The 24,550-nt window shown below is 43.8% G+C and overlaps 3 protein-coding genes across 9 annotated transcripts; 1 reads left to right on the top strand and 2 right to left on the bottom strand.

Annotated features, from left to right (window-relative positions):
• Positions 1–855: 855 nt before the first annotated feature.
• On the bottom strand, positions 856–7,251 carry zdhhc11 (zDHHC palmitoyltransferase 11; the record flags this gene model as incomplete). The annotated part of the gene is made up of 11 exons (XM_084442072.1): positions 856–1,019; positions 1,166–1,244; positions 1,326–1,389; positions 1,553–1,602; positions 1,919–2,034; positions 2,794–2,949; positions 3,158–3,282; positions 3,399–3,500; positions 3,660–3,838; positions 6,170–6,388; positions 7,243–7,251. The coding sequence occupies 11 exons, from the start codon at positions 7,249–7,251 to the stop codon at positions 856–858; spliced, it is 1,263 nt and encodes a 420-aa protein (XP_084298198.1).
• Positions 7,252–8,074: 823 nt separating this feature from the next.
• Positions 8,075–17,587, bottom strand: brd9 (bromodomain containing 9). 7 transcript variants are annotated; one of them, XM_084442363.1, is made up of 17 exons: positions 17,454–17,587; positions 16,479–16,699; positions 16,254–16,391; positions 15,990–16,122; positions 15,721–15,778; positions 15,414–15,558; positions 15,102–15,212; positions 14,384–14,511; positions 14,093–14,225; positions 13,479–13,554; positions 13,119–13,235; positions 10,326–10,458; positions 10,036–10,147; positions 9,866–9,922; positions 9,675–9,780; positions 8,788–8,958; positions 8,075–8,693 (listed from the first exon to the last, which is right to left on the bottom strand). In XM_084442363.1, exons 1-17 carry the CDS (start codon positions 17,500–17,502, stop codon positions 8,593–8,595), a joined length of 1,989 nt encoding a protein of 662 aa, XP_084298489.1. In that variant the 5' UTR covers positions 17,503–17,587; the 3' UTR covers positions 8,075–8,592. The 7 variants fall into 7 exon arrangements, with proteins under 7 accessions (XP_084298489.1, XP_084298486.1, XP_084298492.1 ...); XM_084442360.1 differs by having other exon boundaries at positions 8,788–8,968; positions 9,676–9,780; XM_084442366.1 differs by having other exon boundaries at positions 13,119–13,214.
• Positions 17,568–23,482, top strand: trip13 (thyroid hormone receptor interactor 13; the record flags this gene model as incomplete). The annotated part of the gene is made up of 14 exons (XM_084442368.1): positions 17,568–17,701; positions 18,066–18,159; positions 18,391–18,541; positions 18,934–19,060; positions 21,013–21,068; positions 21,187–21,277; positions 21,403–21,475; positions 21,563–21,626; positions 21,734–21,820; positions 21,927–22,033; positions 22,599–22,752; positions 22,987–23,099; positions 23,240–23,309; positions 23,387–23,482. Exons 2-14 carry the CDS (start codon positions 18,068–18,070, stop codon positions 23,480–23,482), a joined length of 1,281 nt encoding a protein of 426 aa, XP_084298494.1. The 5' UTR covers positions 17,568–17,701; positions 18,066–18,067.
• Between the last annotated feature and the right edge of the window lie 1,068 nt (positions 23,483–24,550).

Raw genomic sequence — 24,550 nt, 5'->3', positions numbered from 1 at the left:
GTGGGAACTTCTCTCAATGCCTTGTTGTGTGATGTTGGAATAAAGCAGAAAGTATTGCGTTATTATTCTGTAGCCTACCAATCTGCTAAGCACATCATCAGCAGAAATGCTCAACCCACCCATCAGCTGCTGTGACCACAGTAGATTTACCCCGGAACTTTCAATTCAACAAACAATTCCTAAATATAAACCCTTGTTTATATGCATCAGAACAGCAACAAATTAGAAGCAGCCCAGAGGGCCGGGGTCACTGCATGTGTACAAATACATTAGCCTACAAAAATGTTTTCCAGGACCTTCCTATGAGCACAGGATATCTTGAGGTCCTGTGCCTGGTCATCAAACAGATAAGCAGTTCAGATTTCTTCAAATTAAACATGTCAGTTAATGGGTTTGAAAATCACCTTTTAACCTCTGGAAGATCTAACCCTAAAATGTAGATTTGCCCTGAGATAGGCCTACTTAATTTTCTGAAGTCCACTGCACTAACCTGTTGAAAGTGTTACACAACCAGTAGTAATGATTGGACTTCAAGATTATATAACTAGATTCCAGTCTGACGATACGAAAAGGCTCTCACAGAGGTAGGCTACTGTACAGCTCCAGTATAGATGTTCATGTTAAAATGGTACTTTAAAGAAAGGCATGTCTATAAGCTATGACATTAGTAGTAGGATACATAAAACATGAGTTATTGTTTAAAGAGTCAACAGCTCCACAGTGTGGCCAACTTGCAAGTTGAAAAGACAGACAATGACCACATACATTTTTATATGCATATTTGCATATTTATTTGCAAATTAGGATAAAAACATGGCCTATTTTCCGGAATTGGTCAAATGAACATGAGACCAGCTACAGATGAGCTTCCTGGCCCTCCCTGACGGAGCTGCCCAGGGGGTCCTGGATCACGGGGATGCCCTCCACAGACTGCACACTGGCCTGCTTCGCACGCCGCGCCCCCTCACCCTCGACTCCATCCAGCCTCCAGCCACCGACATCCCCCATCGCTATTTCACCTTCACCACGGAAACAGCAGTTAGGGATCTACATCAATCGAATGTTTGGTTTAGTTACACTGACCATCGTCAAGAGTGCACCGGCTAACCGGAGTCAGCGTTAGGTGTCAGGATGCTGCTTAACACTCGAAAAAACTCACTCTCACCTGGCACACTGTGCACGGTCGTTTCTGTGCCATAGGAGAAATTGTTTTCCTTCTCAGCACTTCTTTTAAAATTCTCCAACTGAAACAGAAAACAATCCGCTGATATTTCACATTGATCAAATATGATATGCTTATTCTATGGACATAGCACATTGCTGACCTCAGTGCAGATGGATTCGGAGAGTCGACTTGCAATGGGTCTTTTATCCTCATACTTGCAGGTACTGCAGGAACCAAGGACAAACAGAGATGTGAATTACAGACTGTAGTTATATTACTACAGTAATCATGCCATTTTGCCTAACGCCATACACAGATAAGGAGCAGTGGTCTTGACCATACAGTACATATTATTTGTTCCCATGATTCCATAGTAGACTCATATACCCCACACTGTGTGACAATGAGGCCTCGCAGTCAATGGGCATCTCTTGATCCTAAAAGAAAAAAGTCCAAACAAAAACAAAGCAACACAATAGTTATTCCTCTGTGATGACCAACAACTACAACAACAACAACAACAATAACAATAATAACAACAACAACGGCAACATCACTTAGTAATCCAACTGTCCAGTGTGACAATGTCCCCAATAGTCAATTCAGGCATCCATACAGTACATGACTGACGAGGAGAAAGCTTAGAGGGACAGATAAGGACCCTGTCAGATGCCATACGGTAATACTGTGAGAGAGTGAACCGGGACATTAAGAGGCAGCATAGTGGGGTGTGTGTGGGGTGTGGCGTCTGACCTGTGGTGCTCTGCTGTTGTTATTGGAGGACTTGGGTGTTCCTGCCTCAACGTCCCGGTTGCTGGCTTCATGCCGTTGTTTGATGATGTAGTCATACGTGCTCATGTGATTGGTCACTACATGGACAAACAACAAGGCAAAGTCACGAGGACGGGTGGAAAGACATTTTAGCATGTCTGTTCTGAGCATGTGTGTCTCTGTTTACATTGCTGCCTGCCGCAGACATTGTCTCTACAAGGACTGCAGCGTCCTATCATCCGATGGTGGTGTGTAACTCTATCATCCCGTGGTGGTGTATAACTATCATCCCGTGGTGGTGTGTAACTCTATCATCCCGTGTTGGGGTGTAACTATCATCCCGTGGTGGTGTGTAACTCTATCATCCCGTGGTGGTGTATAACTCTATCATCCCGTGGTGGTGTGTAACTCTATCATCCCGTGGTGGTGTGTAACTATCATCCCGTGGTGGTGTGTAACTCTATCATCCCGTAGTGGTGTGTAACTATCATCCCGTGGTGGTGTGTAACTATCATCCCGTGGTGGTGTGTAACTATCATCCCGTGGTGGTGTGTAACTCTATCATCCCGTGGTGGTGTGTAACTATCATCCCGTGGTGGTGTGTAACTATCATCCCGTGGTGGTGTGTAACTATCATCCCGTGGTGGTGTGTAACTATCATCCCGTGGTGGTGTGTAACTATCATCCCGTGGTGGTGTGTAACTCTATCATCCCGTGGTGGTGTGTAACTATCATCCCGTGGTGGTGTGTAACTCTATCATCCCGTGGTGGTGTGTAACTCTATCATCCCGTGGTGGTGTGTAACTATCATCCCGTGGTGGTGTGTAACTATCATCCCGTGGTGGTGTGTAACTCACAGATGTATATGTGGAAGCCCAGCAGGTGTCCCAGCAGCAGCAGGCTGATGAGCAGCATGATGACAGTGACAAAGGCCAGGACCAGCAGGCCAGCGGAGCCCGTCTCGACAGGCGCCAGCGGCAAGAACACCAGCCACGTCTCATTACTGGGCACCACTACAGAATACACACACACACAGCAAAACAGCATCCTTACAACTTCCAAGAGTATGTACTGGTTTTCATGGCGCCAAATGAAGTCAGTGTTAAGCAATCCAACTCCATGCAGTATCTATAGCCAGGTGTCAATAGCCTAGAGCTGAGGGGAACTATTTGATGGCCGAAAAACCAGACACCATGAGCCAATATCCCGGATGAAACTCACTGTCAAACTGCGGCGCAGTCCTCAGGCTGGCAGGGTCCAGGTAGTGCTGGATGAATATGAACAAGATTACCAGCAGAAGCAAAAACACAGCCAGTGTAGCCGACACCAAAGCCAGGAAGAAGTACCTGAGGGCAAGGAAGAAGAACACCCAGAGGAATGGACACCCGGAATATTCCTCACACATGTAGGAGCCACTGATGCCTCAGAATGGGCCAACTCTCCCCACAGTACTTCTACATACCAGTAGTTCCTTCCACCCACACACGTGTTCAACCATTTGCAGTGGTGATCAAAGTCTTCAATACACTTATTGCAGACACTGCAGTGTTTAACTCTAGCACCCCTTTGAAAATGAACAGAAATTATTTGGTCAAAAATATATGCTTCGCTCATTTGTTCACTTTCTGAATGAAAACATACAATGTATTTGATCAGACATCGCTTATTATATCATAGTAATATGGTATAATATTTCAAACTAAGATTTGAGCAAGATACATACACCTTGACATCACAAAGGTAACAGTGTAGCTCATGGATGACATGTGGTTGTTTCTTCTTGTCGAAGAAAGGCAGCTTTTTGGAGTATTCCTTTTTGGCCCTCACACTGACATGGGCTGGGTCTAATGTCACAGCAGCAATATGAGTTATCAGATGTACAAGGAAGGCTATAGCAGTCAGCTGCAGAGAGAAAAGGTCAAGGAAAATAAACTCTTGACATATTACGATCACACATCATATAGTCCCTGAGTCAGACCACCTACGGGTATCATCTGGGTGGGCAAATTCCTCTCGCAATTTTTTTCATCCTTTATGTCCACATTATTTATTGGTATGATGATATCGGTTCATCATTTGTCAAGTCAAGTCAAAATTGTATTTGACATCACGCACATGCCACATCATACCAGTACAATGAGCAGTGACATCTTAAAATGTGCACAATGAGCAAGCGAAACTCCTCTAGTCTATATGTAGCTAAACAAATGCTGTTGTTTACGTTTTGGAACTGATGTGTCAGGCAACAAGACCTATCTTCATTCAGACATGATTTCATGTCATTTCAATTCACAGCTATTTCAGTGGCATGACTAGCTTCTGTTCTACCAATCCTGAACAGAAACAAGCCAGCCACACACATAAGCCAGGCTGGACCTCGCCTAGTTTGTAGTATATATATATATATATATATATATATTATAGTATACAGTATTATATACAGGATGTGCTGAGACAGCAGATGAAATTGTGCAGTTGAGTTTAACAGATAAGTATATATATGGATCTAGAGAGTATGTGTATTATACATCGAATATATTATAGATATGTAGATCGACATGTTTATTTACAGAATGTAGATATGTATATTCTAACGAGTATAAATCTAAGGTGCTGTTGTGCTGAGTATAGCTACTGAGTGAAGTCCAGGGATCAACAGACTGTCCTCATTCAGGATGGATCCAGATAGCCTGAGGGAAAAGGCTTCTAGGCTATTGCCCTCCTGGTCTTGATTGCCCTCTGTTGTGGATATTATTCTTATAAATTCTAAAAAGACAAAGTCTTGTTTCCCCATCAGCATAAATCAGTTTTATTAATATCCTTTGCAAAGGGGAGGGGGTTTACAAGCATCTCAGTAAAAGTGAGAACCGGAACTTAAACAGCTCAAGATAAACCCACATTATCACATCTATCTGTAGCCAGTCATAGAATGACACGTTAATGAGACCACCCAGTTTGAACAGAGGGCGCTCTTCAGGTAATAAAATCAAACTACTCTGACCCTGATCACAAAGGAAGAAAAGATTATGGAGATTATCCTCAAACCCAAAACAGTGATGATTGTGGTCCGTCATGATTATCTCCTATCTGCAAATATTCCAAAAGGGAGTGGTGGTCAATTCTAAACAATAGCATAACAATATCTTCCTCCAGAATACAAAGGTGGGTTTCTGAGGACATACCACACTGACAGAACCAGACGACTTTAAATATACGATTAAGAGAAATGACGAAGCAGAACATCGGTCAAAGAAATATGACCACACCTTCCGGTCAAGTGCCTCCACGCCTCCTGCCTCAGTGACACCATGACCACGGAAGCAGAACTGCCTGACTCTGAAACAGAGGCCTGAAATAGCAGATTGATCTTAAGGAGAGGGCCTCTCACACTTGACAAACTAAGCATTTGTGATTTAAATTCTCTGTGACATAAGAAACATGCTCATTAGTTTAATTGTGTGTACACCACATGTTTTGTTCTCGCCAGAGAAGTAAAAAACTTGTTTCATGGGTATGTTGTGATTTTCATCCAATTCTGAGACATGCATATCATATTCCTACGGTGAATCAATTATTATTAATATAGGGACCTGAATATAAGGGAAAATATATACTGGTTGGATTTAAGCAGCCTGAATAGTCACCAAGTCCCATAACACCAAAAATGGACTACATGCAACCCTCAGGTTTCCGCTCTAGGTGTCCACATATTCAGCGCATGACCACTTAGCGATCCGCAATGGTCGTCATGCCAAACTGTAAACTAGAGCTTTTGTGGTCTTGGCTCATGGACTAATGGTTAGACAACATGACCAAAGTATGCTGAATACGACTCATAAGAAGCCAACAGATCCATCCATAGAACCAGAACCGGCAGACACCACGGCTGTACACAAAAGCATCCCTGTATGTAATGTTCAAGCCTGAATGAATGAACTGTTTCTATGTCCACAGTCAATTTCATCGCCTACGAACAAGGAGTGCTGACATCATACAGCATAACAACTACTGTAAAAACAAAAGAGCAGTTGTTGTCTGCTGTTGTCAATGGGACAACAAGCAATCGTGACAAAGAACCAAATCTGACATGTATTGTAGCATGGCCTGCAGTCTAATAAGTCTCATAAGAACTCACGAGAAGACACAACCTGTGGATCGTCCTTTAGTTCTTATGAGTTCTTATGACACTTTGTTGCACACTTAGAACATGAGTTCCTTCCTTGTAAAGGATACAGCGTAAGCAGCATGGCTCCATGGCGACGGCAACAGAGGGATGTAGACACCAAAGCCCACGATGGCCATGTAGCTGTAGACAGACCACCCGATGAACTGGAAGGTATGAGGGGGCCAGGACCAGCCGTTGACCCTGGGGACAGTTCTAGGGCCGACCAGTTCATTTCTGCTGCTGCCGTGTGTAGGGGCTGTGCGTCTCAGACGCCGGCCAAAGCAGCTCTAGGACACAAAGGGTATTGACACAGCAATCAAGCAATCAATAATGAATGGGATCTTTTGTGGCAAACTTTAATGCATGACACTAACTAGGCCTACTACTACTCCAGTTCTCCAGCTGTGATCACATTTGCTAGGGAAATGAGTTGAGCGTGATGCCTTCACCAACCCCCACAGGCATCAGCAGCTGTGTATTCTTGCCATTAGTAATAACGTCTTAATATCCTACCCTATTAATTTAAACAGACGTTACACAAGGAGGATCTTGCCCTAAACAACAGGTTGCAGAGCGTTGCAGCATCACATGAACCATTCTCAGGCCATTGTGACTTGTCCTATGTTTACAGTGAAGTTTTTAACCAAGCTGTCGTTGCCCTATAACCGAAAGTTCCATTGGTTCCATTAAAAGGGTCCATCTGTCCCCTAGTATTAAGTCATAATACCTAGCTTTTGTTTCTATTTCTGGACATAATGGCCAAAAAGTTGACGCACAACGGAGCCATCTTCATTTCTGACAGAGGCTTGGCTCCGGCTCCTCGAATGGCAGGAAGGGGTGAAATCGGTTGCCTAGCAGAGCAGTAATCACTCTGCCAGTCAGATGTGTATCCTACGTTTGCTGTGTCCACGGTTTTGCTTAACAAATAACGTAGCCATTCCCACATAGTCCAAGTTGACACAAAACCGATATGACAATGTACGTAACTTCTGTGTGTAAAAAGGCATGTTACATGTAACCTATCAATCTATTTTAGCCACCTTACATGTTTTCTACCACAATCATATAATTCTCAATGTAGCCTATGCGTCAATGCTGTTCCAAATAAGACAAGTTTCAAGTAAAGTTTGTCCATACTCACATTTGCCATTGAGTGGCTTTCAAAATTGTCATCAATAAAACCAATCAAACGAAAAGGTAAAATCCAAGATCTTGATTGCCCATTGTAGAGGAACCTAGGCTAGGCTAAATTCAAACGCAGTTAATTAGTTTGACAGGGCTCTAGGCTTCCTCATAGACCCATCACAATCACTCGCGTTGGTTGAAATCTATTGCATACCAACTATAAACATAGCTTAAAGTTACATAATATTATTTGTTATGATTTGCTAACGCTCCCCACTGGTGTCGAAGAAGTTGAACTATCGCTCAGGTCCAGCGCCATGGAAACCGACCCCGCAAAAATGCGCATGCCCCAGTTTTCAATTGTCTACAGAAGATGCGCCTTTCCCCTCTACGCGTCTGTAAGTACTGTCAAAATCAAATGAGCAGCTCTGACCACGTAGCTACATCGTACTTAAAGATCGGCTATTCATGACTTTTTCACGTCTACTACTCTATTTAAAATAAAAGTTCAATACTCGATTGTCCGATTGCAGGAGCCCGTCTGGACTGAAAAATTATCCTCAACACCACATAATAAACCGCCGTGAAAATGGAGAACTAAAATCAGACTAGAAACAATGTGAATTATGACACTTCTGTTTTCTAAACAAGACTGATTTGCTGTGCTTTCCCGTTTGCCATTATCTCAGGCTCAGCATTACCTGACAGGATTTAGCAAGCTGTGTTCAGCTAGTTCCTGCTAGTCCTACTTCCCTATATTTATTTGTATTAGGCTATTGTTATACAACTTAGAGAATACAAGTCCAACAACAGACACAGGCAATTCAATGTATTGTGTAGTACTGTACATTCGTTTTGTTACCATTCAAGACATATCAAATTTGGAACTGTACAGAAAAAAACAGCCAAGATTATCAACACTCAGAGCAACTGGATCTTTTCTTAGTTGGCCTGTAGAAGTACATGTTTATCTTTGCCCATAAAACAATATGTATAAGCAAACATACAGTTTTTCATAACTGTAAATACAATACAAATGGGAACTGTGAGAGGTGGTTTACAGCATGAGAAATCTGGCTCATCTCCAAGCTTGGACTAGATGTTGTGACATAGCGGAGCTCCAGACCACTATGACCATACCGTTCTTGTCGTTAGTTCTACATAAGCAATATAAAAACAGTCTAAAACAAAAACTCAAGGTCATATAATACAGTATAAAAAAAACAAAAAACAACTGTTAGCAGTGTTGCGCACAATCGGTACAATCATGATGAACTATTGCAACAGCTTGAGTTCCTTATTATCCCCAGAGCTTCACTGTGGTCAACACCGGGACGTCACAGGGCTATAACCCAGCGTAAGGGCATCAGCTGTTGGCCGTGGAGCCTGGTTCTGGAGACTGCAGGAACTCATAGGGGTCGTGGACCATCTCTGACTGGTCGCTTACCCCCAGGTGGGATGGACTCCCTGTGGATAACAAAAAAAAAAAGAAGAGCGCCATCAGCAAAGCTGTGGAACTAGCGACGCAGTGACGCGTTCCGACCTGAGCGGCACTTCTCACCCAGGTGGTGCTGGTCTCTCTCGGACGTGTTGGAGAGGGACGACAGGTTGGAGGACGGCCTGGAGCCCACCCTGTCCGCCTGGGCGTCCTGGAACTCCTGCAGCAGCTTGGCTGCCTCGTCAAAGTGCTGCTGGCCATCCTCGTGGTCCGGCTCTTTCTTTACCGCCTTGCCTTGGGAGCCAAGAGGACGTGACGGGCAGAGATTATGAATGAAAAATCTTACTTGGTTTAGGTTAGATTTCAAGAACACGCCGAGTGGTCGGTCAAGCTGGTTTCAAACAAAGACAATAAGTTTATTCTATGTTACGATTTGCACGTTGGACTCAAAACAGGAAATGTATCCTTAGTCAAGAGTACTGGGACTCGGTCGTGAAGACTCTTTTATAACTTCGTATAGAGGGAGGTGACGTGCACTCAGGCAAAGGGTAAAGGGGAGTGATGTCACAAACCAAATGTTCTATCTAAACAGGGATTCTCTGGGAACGGATGAAAAGGCAGTTTCACAGAGGTTAAAAGAATAAACTGAGAGAAACTCAGAAAACATCAATCAAGTGGGAAAACAGAAAGAAATTGGGTGCAACACATTGGTGATACTTGAATTTCATTCACAAGATACGAGACTGAGGACAATGGTGATCACGCTATTAGAGGGCATGATGAAAATGACGATGGCACTGCTAGGTATGTAGGGGAAATGAGAGCCAAGTGTTACAGGTCCCAGGGGTGGAACTCCATAAATAGATGCTCTGTTAGAGCAGCCGAACGACAGGAGAAAAGTTACTTTTGTTTAAACAAGCGTCATCTTTGAGCGTTTATTCTCATCTATTACCTGTTCACGGAGTCCCACCCCTGGGACCTGGAACGGATTTTGCGGTTCCAAATCTTACCTAATGTGTTGAGCATGGACATATCCAGAGACATGTCAGAGTAGCTCTTCATCGACATGAAGTCCAGCACTGAGCCACCATCTCCCAGGCCGGTCCCATCTACAACCTGATCACATCAATGCTCCATTCAGCTGGGATTTCAACCTTAATCAAACCACAGTCGTGACAGGAAACCAACCACCCCACCGTACCTGCATGTCACATATGTTGTTCTTCATTTCATCTGGTTTAAACATCATGTTTCTTTTCTGAAATAGAATAACAACGACGTACAAGATTACACGCAAGAAAGGATCCTCAAATATGTGCGCCTCAACACAAGGTGTGACGTGCGTTCCCCATCTTCACGAAAGCGAGGTACCTGTCGAATCTGGAAAACGGCTTTGGAGTGGTCGTCTGCAGTCATCTTATCCAGCAGCCCATCCACCAGCCGCTTGGTCACGTTCCCACAACCCTTCACAAACTCCTGTATGCTGAAAGACAAAGAAATATACAAACTCATCGCAAAGATGACGGATTCCTGAGGCAAGGAGGGACAGCGCTCAGTTTCTACGGCCACAAGCCCATGATGCCTCTGGTGAAATTATCAAAAAGGCTAGGCCAGGCTACTGTACTGATGAGCAAGGCGAGAGTCGTGGTGTCTGCCCATACCTGAGGGCGCACTGCACCCCTGTGTCGTCTCCATAGGCCGAGTACAGCAGGTCCATCTCGTCGGGCAGCAGGTCCGGGTAGATGGAGTTGTTCTGAAGGCTCTGGGTGTTGTAGGCACTGCTAAGAAATGTCACTAAACGAGAGGAAGCGTTATTGAGCGGCGCGGCTATGTCGGGGTTGTAAAACCGGCAACGTTTGGGATTACTTTGATTTGACAGACGATGGGGAAAGTTTCATGTAGGTTGTGTCCGATGAAACTGGCATATAACCATTCGACTGGAATGATGAGAAATCACATCCGATTCAAACACGCTGTGAATCGCCTCAGGTCCCAACTGTCACCAGACCACACTGACATGTTGATTTCTCTGAATAAAAATGTGTGGTGTGATTAAACCTGGCCTAACTGGTCCCCGAGTAAGTCACTCTTTCAAAATTTCTTCATAATAGTTTTCAAAATATGGAAAATTGTATTATAATAACCACACATGGCAACACAACTGGAGCCTCGTTAGACCATCCTGATCTAGCGAGCTCACATTCAGTGTCACTCCGCAGATCAGTTTGGTCTTCCCCCTATCGAGAACGATTTCAGTGGGCGGGAGTACTTGCCTTGACAGACAAACTCTTTCAGTCAATCAGTGTAACAAAACGTTTGCCTAATCCAGTCGGAAGAACAGTGAAAAGTTATTTTTCTCCACAAACTCAGTGTGAAAACAAAACTTAGAACGAAGCCAGCTCCCTGTGCACGGCGCTAGAGACATGGGGTTTGTACTGGGTGTGGTTAGGTACTGAACTCCTAACAGTTCCAAAAGCCAGGACCTAGAGACACGGAGAGGCAGCTTTCAGTTTCTATGCCCCCAACCTCTGGAACACCTTGCCAGAGAACTTAAGATGGGCTGAAACAGTGGACATTTTTAAGAGAGATCTTAAGATTGACCTTTTTAGTCTTGCATACAATCACTAGCCAGGACCTACAGAAAGACAGCCTGCAGTCTGCTAGTGAATCCTTCATATACATTGGTGTATATCCTGTTATGCACTGTGTATATATAGATATATACAGATGCTTGTTGCCCAGCGACTGGCATGGTCTGTTGAATATCTATCTGTGTTGCTTACGTGTCCCTGTGTCCTACCAACCCTTTTCTGTCCCCCCCCCCCCCTAGTGCCTCTCTCTCCTATTTCCTAACCAGGTCCAGTGGATGCCCCTCTGTCACCTCAGACCACCCCGAGTCTGGAAGAACCCCCCGTGTTTCCTGTAGAGGCCCAGTGCAGCCACTAACCCCGTCTTCCCCTCTCCTCCCTAATATCGCTCCCTCTTAAAACTCTGACCAGGTCCTGTGGACATCCCGTCTCTTGCAGGACTGGTATAAATCCCCGACTGCTGCAAAGACCCACTGCAGCTACAGTACTAACCCTGTCTTCCTTTCTCCTCCCTAGTGTCTCCCGGAGAGCCCCCCCACCCCCCTCCCTCGCCCCTTTTCCCGGCCAAGGTCCTCCTAATGGCTCCCCATGGCTCCTGAAGAGGCCCCCCTGCCATCCTTGTGTCCAGCTCCATCCCACTATGTGTCACCAGTTGTCCCTATCCAGCCAAACCCCCCCCCCACCCTTTTCACTCTTGGCTCTCTACTTTCTGTCTCCCCACTTCTGCTTAGCAGCTATAGCTAGTTTACTCTACATTCTTTATGAGCCTGTCTGCTAAGTGCTTATTATGTTTTGTTATATGATTCACTTAAATATCATATCATAGACTACAGGGATAGGTAACACATAATGGCCTACTAAGTAGGCAACACCTATTTATATACTCTACTGATTTACTGATAGTCATGTCTCTCATATGAAGTATTTAGCCCATGTTTATTGCTCTGTAAATCTTCTTAGCCAATAGACAAACATTTTCCAGGAGCTTGCTTGATCGTCTTGTTAAGAGAGGTCAGGGAAGAATTTTTATAGCTCACTTTTCTGGCCCCTTGGATGAACTGGGTTTTTGCTTCCCTCTGGAATATGTAAGGGTGGGACCTATATCCACCGCCCCATTGCTCTCTGTCAAGCGCATTGTGTTGCCTCTATGTGTGAAATGCCCTATACAAATAACGTTTGATTTAATTTGATTTGATTTGTGTGCGGGGGGAGAGCCCGGAGTGTCCACATACACACCAGCTGCACATTCTGATCTAACAGGAGTCAGTGAGTCACTCGTCAGTATCGCTTCCTCCCGCAACTTGCTCACACTGGGATCAAACCCAGGTGCTCTGATTTACAAACACACATGACCACCTCTCATAATCTCAGCTACCAGTTACACCACCGAACAGCTACCTCTCCACTGGTGCAAGACAGTATTCATACAGAGGAGCGAGTTTACCCAATTCAACTTGGCTACACTGACTAAATGCATTCATGGACGGAGGTCTGTGCTCTCTGAGCACCCTTTCTAGTTATTATTGAGTCTATTTCTGCAATACTGCACTTATGGCTGTGTTTATTCTACTAAAGTTAATGTTACTGCTCGTTGCTTCGGGAGACTGTTTTGTGATGGACACCACTCAGGGGCTATGTTCTACTGGGGGGCGGAACAGTAGTCAGAACACAGTCCCTGATTGGCCCGGTCAAAAGGTAATTTTGAGACTAATTGTTCGAGATAGGGGGAAACCCAGACTGATTTGCGGAGGCAAAGGTGAGCTCGTGAGATCAGAACGGTCTCATGAGGCTAACACAACGGTACCTTCTGCCCGGTTGTTGAGAAATGCTACACAATTGATTGATATTATCCACCATGACACGTACCTTTGTGTCTCCTGTCGTCTTTGAACCCCAACGTCGTTAAACCAGGTAAGAGCTTGTTGGACAGGGAACTCAGATCCACGGGATGGGTCTCCTCCTCTGTAAAACCGGACAGAGGTGCTATAATCCTTAATAACGTCATGAACGATACACTCGTAGAAAGGGTACTTACTGTGTAATTAGTGTTCATTTGTAAATGTGTTAATTTATAAATGTGTAACTTGTAAATTTGTAATTTATAGTTGAGTATTAGAGTTTCTGTATCGAGCATAATCTTCGAGCAGGCAGCAACATTTCACTGTGACTGTACACTCGAATAAAAGGAATCTTGAATCTTTCTACTTCTCCCTCAGGGAAGCAAACCTTCTGCCTCTGGATCTAGTTGATTGACGACGTTGTAGAACAGAGAGCCGTCCGTCTCCTTCCTCAGGTAGCCCATCTGAAAGCGCAGGAACAGACGAGTGGTCAGCGGTGCGGTCAGCCCGGCGCGCTGCACTGCTGACCCGTCTTTGTATTGAAAAGGATTTATGTTATTGACTAGGGCTGGGTTAAAAAAAACACAAAAAAAACGATTAATCGATTCTGAATCAAATGATTCAGAATCGATTCATGAATCCCAAAATCGATCTTTTATTTAATGAATGAATGAATGAATAAATGAAGGAATGAATAGTTCATTAATTCATTCAATGATTCATTCATTCATTTTTGGAAATCAGTATCGATACCCAGCTGTAGTATTGATGTGTTGCATAACTTGGCAGTCATGTAATTAAGGTTACAGCTAAAAAAAACAGGTTTTAGTAACACTAACCGAATCTATCGATAATCGATTCTGAACCTTGTGAATCGGAATCGAATCGATTCTTGAAATTCGAATCGATACCCAGCCCTACTGCTAACCCGTCTTTGTATTGAAAAGGATTCGTGTTATTGACATGGAAGTGTAAGCCGTGGGCCCTGAAGCGCTCTGGGACCTTGGAGCTGGGCATGTAGCGGTTGATGCGGTCGCGGGCCTCGTCGGCGGCGTGCTCCACCAGGGCCAGGACGTGCTCCTCCGCCGTGCTGTCCGTCAGGCTGCAGGCGTTCCCCTCCGGCTCAAACAGGTAGCTGGGACCACACGGGCGCACGCTTAACTCAACCGACGCAAAACAAAGCCGGCCTTCAAAGCGGGCGAGCCGCTAACATCTCACTTCACCTCACCTCTGGGATCAAGAGAGACCAGATGTGATACAGACACAGAATGTTCTAAGAGATGTCCGCTCTACCTGATGACTTCCTTCATGTCTTTGACGGGCTGTTTTTTGGACTTCTTGGCAGACTCCACAGGCATGGGGATGACCTCGGGCGCTGGCACCTCTGTCGTAGTGTCCTCGTCCCCCAAAATGGCCGCCTGCTGGGAGAAATCCATGTCCTGCATGAAAGACACGCTGCGCTTCAGAGCTAACAGCCGCTCCTGCGAACAGAGCACAGATACGACAGCCACAGGGCAGGGCTTTACTCCATCTGCAGAGCTCGCTAAAGAGTGCTCAGATGGATGGAATGGGATGGTGGTGCGTCGGTGGTGATGATGATGATGATGATGATCGTGATGATGAGGCGATTCTTTGAAGGGAAAAGGGATTAGTTAAAAACAAACTTTTCTTGAAGCACAGATCTGCCCTGGAGACCTTTCATTTCTCCTCTCACTTCCTAACTTGTAGAGATACATACTTATAAAAACTTCACTGAAAGTAAATCCAAGCTCGATGCAAGGGGGAACAAAACTAAACAGGGGCAAATCTGAGCATGAAACCAGGAGGAAAAGGGAATTGCAATGCAGTAAATACTGTGCATAAATAAAGACGGAGCAACACTTGAAAATAGCACTCCAGGAGCAAAAGCATCTGTCAAGGGGGGCAAAATGAATTCAATTAATGGATCTGCATGCAAGTCATATGCTGAAAAACTGATTTCAACTCGGTTCCTTCTTGAAGCAATCATTACTTTGCTCATCATCTTGAAGCCTGTGTGGAGCAGCTTCTTGGCGGCCTTGTAGTAGACGGTTTCAGGTCGGTTATACACCATGGCATTGTCACACATCAGTTTGAAATCCGCCTGTAAGAGATAAAGGAAGACCATTAGAATATGCATTTGCTAACAACCCTATCAGGTTGGTTTTTTTTGTACTAAAAGCTTGGAGTTCCCTTCCAATCAGATATCATAGCAAATACATTATTTAAATCAAATGAGGTAATCAAGCATAGCAATCCAGTTCCAATTGTATGTACAGAATTGAGCCTAACCATCATCCCTCACCTTAAACTCTGTGATGGTTTTGTACTCGTTGCTGGTGATCTTGTCCTTCATGGTATTGAAGTCCATGGGATGTTTGATGATCATCGAGTACCCGGGAGCAATGGCGTCCGTCACAGGGAGGGAGAAGAACCCATGCGGGTCTTTCCTGTTAAGGACACAGTCGCCGTGTAAGAACAAGATTCACTGCAGCCTATGAACATAGTTTGATCTATCCTTTAATGCCAATTTCCAATCTGTAATCCAAGGTAGGAACTCTATAGTAACCACCATGCCACCGTAACAACCACCAAGTTTTGATGTTCCTCACCTCTGAAGCTGGCGCAGAAAGTGTTCTAGGAGCTGCTGACGAGGAGTACACTCACTCTCTGAGTAGGTAGAGAGAGAGAGAGAGAGAGAGAGAGAGAGAGAGAGACAGACAGACAATCTCAGTGGGCACACACATGCAGGACAACATAGGCTACAGGCAGCCATCTTGATCTCACACAACATGACATGGTATTTATTGATTTTATTTTTACCCCAAGAAGACATGGCAAAGACAGAGGTGAATGTGCGCCGGCAGAGGTGCTCTCCTACCCTGATGTGTCCTGCATGTACGCACAGGCCTGTCCCCCTGCTGCTCCACTTCCACCTTGATACTGGGATGAAACTCATCCATCTCTGGATCCATCTCAAACCTCTCCCTTTTCCTCTTCTTCTCCTCCGGCTGCTGTAACACATCATCCACACCATGAGAACATTCCTGACATAAGGAAACTCTACGGACGATCGATCAATTGATCGATCGATCGATCTCTTGTTTATGGTCATCCAGATGTTTGTGTATGATTGTTTACTCACCTCCAGGCCAAGATTGATAACAATACTCTTTGGCACAATCGGCAGTGTGAAAGGCTCTACTTTCACATTACTCCCACTACCGGCGGCGGCGGCCTCCGATTCATTCTGCTCCCTCTCTCGTTTCTTCCTCTTCTCCTCCTGCGTCAGGGTGAATGTTTGGACTCAGGATAATATAGTCAGACAAAAGGTATTTCATAATGCAGCCCTCATCCTCCTCATCCTCACCTTCCGTCGTCTTCTCTCCTCGTCGTCCACATGCTTGTCTTTCTCCTTCTCAGACTTTTTCTTCTTCTTCTTCTTTTTGTCTTTGTGGCGTTCTCGCTCGTGGTCTGATCTGTCGTCATAGTAACTGGAGTCATGACCCGAGCCTGAGAGTTCTGTTACCTCGCTGCCGCCGACTTTAAGCACCAGCTTCAATGGTTTCTCAAGAGGTTTGTCCTCATAGTCTGAAAAAGAGAAACCACTTTTAACTCAACCAATGTTTAATAACATTCAGTGACATACAGGCATACATCTATATCTATATTCTGCACATGTTAATATACATATATTACATAATATGCACACCTATAATCTCTCTAGATCAATATGTTTACTTATCTATATAACTTCATCTGTTCTCTCAGATCATTCTTATATTTTTTTGTATTCGATTTTTATCTTTTGTGCATATTTTTATACCTTAACTTTATTACTCTACTTTACTGTTTGTTGAGCACTAGCTGGAACTAGCTGAAAAACGTTTCATTGTACATGACTGTACTGTGGCAAATATAACGATCGATCTTTACAAAACGGTTGCACATGGCAGTACAGGGTGCAAGTGAAGTATTTCACAATCTCTGTCTCTGTGTGTCATTGTGAATGTGTGCGGCGATGTATGTGTGTTGATAATCATTCATCACTAGCAAGCTATAACAAAAATTGCATACAGTAGCTAGCTGGCTGTTAAGTTGTTCACTCCTACTGCAGTAGCCTGACTTCTTACTGGCTGGCTGTCTGATGCCCTAGGCTCAAGCTAGATACCCAGTCAAAACATTTGCCAAAGGAGACGTGTTGGCTGCTAGTGATGCTGCTGGTTGGTCCATCTAAAGACATAATGTTACTGTAGCTAGCAAGCTAGCAAGGTACTAGATGCTGATCTATATGATAGTCGAAAAATTGAACAAAGACTATCTGTGGAATTTGGTGCGCCTTTACCATCAACAGTTCTCCATTCCGGTTTGTGTTTTTTGTGTTTCTTCCCCATTTCCTTGGTTTTAAAATGTCCAAAGGCGAATTGTAAACTCGTGCAATAATACAATCCAAGATCCTGACGGTCAAACAATTGGAAAGCCTCCAAGAACCAGAAGTGCATTAACCACAAGCATTCACTTCCGGGTCAGCAAAACGCGCGCTGGATTCGGATCCCGACTGACAGCAGCTAAAGTTAGCTACAACACATTCAGGTAAACCCCCCAGCTATCAGATCAACTAACCATAATTCAAACAAAATAACAGATTAATCAGTAAATACATTGTTAGTTAACTCCATTGACGAATAATCGTAGAATACAATCTAGCTGATGATGATGGTTAGAGGACTCTGAGGCGTCAGATGTTTTCTCTGGTTTAGTGAGGTTACAACAAACCAACGTTAGCTATCACTTTCAGTCACTTTGGACCAATTTACCAGCTAGCACTATCTTATTAAATGTAAACGTAGCTAGCTGACTAACATGGCTAGCTAGGTAGCTATGCCATTACCTTTTGGATGTCAATTCCGTTAGCTTTAAACTTTTGGATATTGAATGACTATGCATGTTTTGAAAGGGATGGAGAGTGACAGGATGGAGGTTTGCCACCTCAAGAAAAACCCCGGCAACATCATCAACATCAATGTGGAAGTTCATGTCAAATCTCAAAGGTATGCCCAGGTACCAAGGTTGCTCTTTGTTTACCCCTGCCTTACTGTTGCCAGATGGGATTTTGACAGACAACAAGACGTGGCAGCAGACAGTAGCATTGTACAGTTACTTTTCATTTATATCATATAATTTTTGAGGAGGATTTTAATGCAGCTTTATTATACCGCCAGTCCACCACTCCATCACACGGATAACAACCCCAATTTCTTTCTGACTCACATTGACTGCAGCACTGCAAAGCGGTCTGACGTGAGGATGCACGTGCTGACCTTACTGAACCGCCATTCCATGGTTTTTGGTAATTACAAATGGAGTGAATTTGACGAAGACTTCCTCAGCAAGCACGTGGCATCGGTGGCTATAGTAGACGCACAGAGACAGGTAAGGTGTTAAGCTATATAAGGGCGGCTGTCGCTCAGTTGGTAGAGTGGGTCGTTCAATGATCGAAGGGTCAGTGGTTCGAATCCCAGCTCCGACTGTCCACATGTCCTTGAGCAAGACACCTAACCCCAAATTGCTCCCAATGAGCAGGTTAGCACCTTGCATGGCAGCTGACTCCATTGGTGTGTGAATGTGTGTGTGAATGAGAGGCCATTGTAAAGCGCTTTGAGTGCCGCTAAGGTGGAAAAGCGCTATATAAGTGCAGTCCATTTACCATTTACCATATATAACTATCAATCTAACACAGTCTTCACATCACTGTGTCATAATAGCACTGTTTCTGGCATGCCTTTCCAATGATGTGCCATATTTTGTTTGGATTCTTCCTTCAGCCTATTGATCTGAAGAGTTGCAATCTGGACATCTACATCTTCACTCTGAACGATGATGGCCCCAGCATGCTCAACCTGGAGGAGGACGAGGAACTATCTGCAGCCAATCACTGGCTCCTTCCAGCAGGTGGCTACTGTCTCCTTGGCACCTTTTTGTGACCCCTAGCCTCTAAACTTGAGAGAGGTCACGCGCTAAAACCTGTTATGGAGATGAGGGCCGGTGCTCCCAGGCCTGGATTAAACTAGGGAGGAGGTCCATGGCCTGTCCTATGTTTTTGAACAGGGAAAACGATCTGCGATTACACGCAAAATTACAAACGCATATCACACCACCATTGAAGAGCATATCAAATAGGTGATTTACGAGTTTGAGCTACAGCAATCAAGGGTGTATTTTTCTTGGCTAGTAGCATAGTGTATAATGTTGTGAGTTTAAAATGCAGCTGTCGAGCCATCCTGCCAACGCCAACAGTAACAAATACATTTCCATCCCCGTTAGTGTTCCAGGTCTGGTGCGTATTCCTTGCTTTCAAAATAATCTTTTTTGTGACGAATCCAAAAAGATGACACCCAACTTTATCCTCGAGCGCAGCTAGATAGATCAGACCTGCCTTACTTGGTTCACCACATCATCGGGTTGTCCACAGACGGGCCTCCCATCTTCCTAAGTTCCTCTTTTCATTTTTTCCAGTTATCCAAGCTCCATATCCAATTCCCATTTAGATGTTTGATCAATGACTTATGCGAGCAAAGCAATTCCTAGGCTATTGTTCAATGATTACAGGATTGCTGACATAAACCCATTCAATAGCCTACCTCTCGTCCTAATATGGGAGCTATAACGTGGGGGAATGGATGAAGGACATAAAATAAACTGATTATAAGGACTACATATAGGACCATTTGGACTGAATTAGATTATTACATAGAGAATTTGCTTTCAGAAAGAAAAGGGCAGGAGTGCTGGGAAGTTCAGACAGGTGTGATGAAGGAGCTATTTGGTCAGGAACACAAACTGAACTGGGGAGCTTACCCACGCGTATAGCGACATATCTCAAAGGCTTTTAAACTTTTTGCCAGTTACTTTTTTTGAAGAGAGAATATTATTATTTGTATTAAGTGTCTACTCTTGTTTGGGTTATGATTTGAAATGTCTGCTTTTTGGGGGGAACCTGTAGGCTAAACATTGAATACAGTTTAAGTTATACAGTATCTTGCATTATTATCCGCTTGCTGTTTTTTGCGTGACTTCTGTTATTTTTATTTCCAAATTTATATTAACTATAATATCCACTAAGATAGGCTACTATATAGCTCAAATTCGGGCTACTATATAGCTCAAACTCGTAAATCATCTGTTTGATTGGTTTAATGTGAAGTGAACACAGTGTAACAGTGTAGCCCTATTCCTATTTTTTTTACAAAAGCCTCTGGATCTGCCTGTTACACTAGAAGGCAGCTCCGGATTTCGACCTCCAAAACGTAACTCCGGACGTATCGATCCGACTCCGGGTTCGAGCTTCGTTTTGGCCGTGGTAGTGTAATTGATAGGCGCAAACATAGGTCTTTTTCAGGGAAAACGCTGAAAAACGTAGTTTTGTAATCGGGGTCTCAGATAAGGACCAACGTACCATCAAATAGGAGAGTACTGGAGCACACAGATCATCTTAGAAAACTTTATTTGGTGTACCTTCCTAGCCTTTGGATAAAGTAGGCCATTATTTAATGCTTCCCCAAAACTACTGCGCTAAATGGTGAAAGATTAGTTATTTGCAATGTGTTTATGTGTGGGCGGCCGTAGCTCAGGAGATAGAGCAGGTTTTCCAATGATCGTAGGGTCGGCGGTTCGAATCCCGGCTCCTCCTGATATGTCGAAGTGTCCTTGGGTAAGACACTGAACCCCAAATTGCTCCCAATGAGCAGGCTATCACCTTGCATGGCAGCTGCCGCCATTGGTGTGTGTGTGTGTGAATGGGTGAATGAGAGGGCTTCATTGTGAAGCGCTTTAGATAAGAGCGCTATATAAGTGCAGTCCATTTACCATTTTACAATTTTTATGTTAATTGACTTGTTTTGCAGCCGAATTTCATGGAATTTGGGAGAGCCTGGTGTATGAAAATGGAGTCAAAACACAGGTTACATACTAATATCATTGGAGATGGCAGTGAAATTATGCATGCTCATTATTATGCATACCCATTGCTGTCTAAACCTGCCCTGAAATAGTTCTATAATAATTCTACTTTTCTCTAGCTCTTGGACTACGTCTCAACAACAATCTTCTTCTCAGACAAAAATGTAGACAGCAACTTGATAGCATGGAACCGTGTGGTGCTGCTTCATGGTAACAACATCAGAAAATAACTCAGTACATATATGAATGTCAGATGTGATTTATAGCCGATATGTAATATATGACATCTCTGGCAAACTACAGTATAATTTGACTGTATTCTTGCCCACATCCAGGACCCCCGGGCACAGGAAAGACGTCACTGTGTAAAGCCCTTGCCCAGAAACTGTCAATCAGGCTATCGAACCGGTAGGAGAGCCCTCAATCAGAGGAAATGGCTTGTCCCGTAACCTTACCTTGAACTGCTCATCTTACCATCCCCTCCTCTCCCTGCAGGTACTCCTACGGGCAGTTTGTGGAAATCAACAGCCATAGCTTGTTCTCCAAGTGGTTCTCAGAGGTAAAGCTGGCCTACCTTTCAGCTAGAAATGATTTCCTGTTGTTGAGTGGTGTTGACTGTTAATAATAATAATAAGCTCTAAAGAGAGAAATGCCTCTGTGTTGCAGAGTGGTAAACTGGTGACGAAGATGTTCCAGAAGATTCAGCAGCTCATAGATGACAAAGAGGCTCTAGTGTTTGTTCTGATTGATGAGGTAAAAAGTGTGTGCTTAACCCTTAACCTCTATGATGTGTGGTCATCTTCTGAGTGTACTAGCGTAGCGTAGCTGGTATTGTGACTGGTTGCTCTTTGGTGTCCAGGTGGAAAGTTTGACAGCAGCACGGAACGCCTCCCAGGCAGGAACTGAACCCTCAGACGCAATCCGAGTGGTCAACTCTGTGCTCACACAGCTGGACCAGATCAAACGGTCAGATATTCTAACATATTACCCACTATACACAGGTTTCACGTGTATAGTGGGTAAAAAAAAAGTCTAAAATGTAATAATCAAAATATTAGGTCTGGAAAAAGTCTAGAAAAGGTCTTAAAAATGTATTAGATTAGGAATTTACTTCTATGCTGCAATAACTTGTTCTCTGCATCACGTTTAAATGTTTTAATGTTTTTGGGAAATGTCCAGGCTGCAAAATAAGCAGTAGCCTTACGGTAATCGGTTCCCCCACAACAGTTTGTATGTAAATAAATCAACATGGAACTAATAATCACTAACTTTGTAGCCCCTGGTGAGAACTTATCAGAGAACACCCAGCTAGCTTCATACTTTTTTGCCATTGTGAAATAGGTATTAAATTCTATTCAAAGTGGTCTTAAAATGGGCACACAGTTTTTTACATGTCAATAATATTCCAATTCAATTATTATTCACTTGTGAAGCAGTAGTCCAAACATTAACCTTAATGTACCTCTTATTGTACTCAATTCGTTTGACTCCAGTTGCTCACTAGTGTTTATTTCCCACCCTGATATCCCAGGCATCCAAATGTGGTGATCCTCACCACCTCCAATGTGACAGAGAAGATCGACCTAGCGTTCGTGGACAGAGCGGACATCAAGCAGTACATCGGCCCCCCATCTGAGAAGGGCATCTACAACATCTACCTCTCATGTCTGGAGGAGCTCATGAAGGTCAGGACCAGAGATGTCTTTCACAACCACAACGTGAATGGTCCACACTGGGGTTAGACTTACTGTAGTTCATGTATTTAATAGGATGATATGCTTGCCTAACGTGCGGTGCTCAAATATAGTTCATTACTAGAATTGGTGAAAGGGGTACCATGTACCATGAAAGGGGTACAATGTACATTCCAAACCTTTTGCTCAGAATTTCTAAATGAGGAGAATTGTGTTTGTGCGCAGTGCCAGATCATCTACCCCCGGCAACAGCTGTTCACCATGTTCGAGCTGGAGACCATGAGCTTCGCGGAAAGCGAGGTGTCTGAGCACAGCCTGAATCTCCGGAGCATCGCCATGTGAGTGTCAGCCCGCCCGAATCTCACCACACCCACCCGGAGTGGAAAATCACAGTGGATCTGCCAACGCAGTATATCATGGGAAAGATGACTCGGTAGAATGTCTGCTAATGTCGCTTTGTTGTTCTTTTGGCTTTCAGAAAGAGCAAAGGGCTGAGTGGGAGAGCCCTGAGGAAACTGCCCTTTTTGGCCCATGCACTCTTTGTAAAGGTAGGAGTTGTACATGTGGAATGCAAAGAGACGTTAGTTTTAACAGTCTCTTACCAATGCGTATTCTCTGCCTGTAGACCCCGACCGTGTCTTTGGAGAAGTTCCTGGTGGCCCTGGACCAAGCAGTAGACAAACAGTTGGAAGAGAACGCCATGCTGGTCAACTGTGTGTGAGCCAGCATGACCTACTGTACTCAAGCTGCCTATTGGCCGAATGATTGTGGTGCCCGAGGCCCATGTAAAATGTACTGTACAGTATGAATACTTTTTTGCTGAACCAAAAAAAATGGCTTAACGGTGTACAAGATTGTAGTCCTACTACAGACCATGTATTAAAGTATGTTTTTGCCACTGTACTCTTCATACAGATGCCTTCTCATCACATTGATTGGCAATAGATTTTGACGTGTTTGATGGCTCAGTGACGTGACATGTTGGATGACTCAGTGACTAATGCTTTCATTTTCTGACCTACCAATGTTTACACCACACATGTATTCACCAATCAGTTTACTCTTTTTTTTGTAATAGAGATACTCTGTTATACCAATGTCTCATGCCCACCAGAACCTGGGCCAAGGTGTTCTGAGATCTGTGATCTCTCTGTTTGACAGGTGAGCTTCTGTTAGTTTGTACTGTGCAGTGTTGCAAAGTGTTTAATACTTGAGCGTTATATTTTCTTTGTATTTGACATAACAATGAGAAGGTTTTCCTAGGATTGTGAATTAATACACTGCAATGTTCTAAATTGTCCAAATCTTAATGTTAAATGTAAATGTAAAATTCTAATTTGAGTAAAGTTAGTTTTGGTTTTATATTCTGTCATGATCTGTATAGTGAAGCTCATCAGCAAATGCTCATTGCACACTATCTCAGGATTCATGTTTATTATTGATTTTTTATGTGTTTATAAATGTATAAGTATTAAACTCCTTTGGACTCTAGTTGCGAATGTTGTAAGATGCCTTATTTTGAAAATTGCCACATGGTGGCGCAAGGATGCAGTCACTTTACCTGCACTTCTAGCCTGTGGTACTGTTGTTAGCATAGAGTGTAGACCATTGTCACTTCAACTGACATTGTTCACTTCACTGATATACAATAGTGTCAATAAACAGTTTTCCCCCTCAGAAATCTATGGATATGAACTGCAATTAAATTGTACATTGCACCCTTAAACAGCCTGCTATAACTAATATGACCCCATGACTCATAGAAATCATGATGACCAACTTCCCCTAC

This window comes from Borostomias antarcticus (assembly GCF_949987555.1).
Source record: "Borostomias antarcticus genome assembly, chromosome: 8".
Lineage (NCBI taxonomy): Eukaryota > Metazoa > Chordata > Actinopteri > Stomiiformes > Stomiidae > Borostomias > Borostomias antarcticus.
The sequence above is the reverse complement of the archived record's forward strand: the minus strand, read 5'-3'. Positions and strand labels throughout refer to the sequence as shown.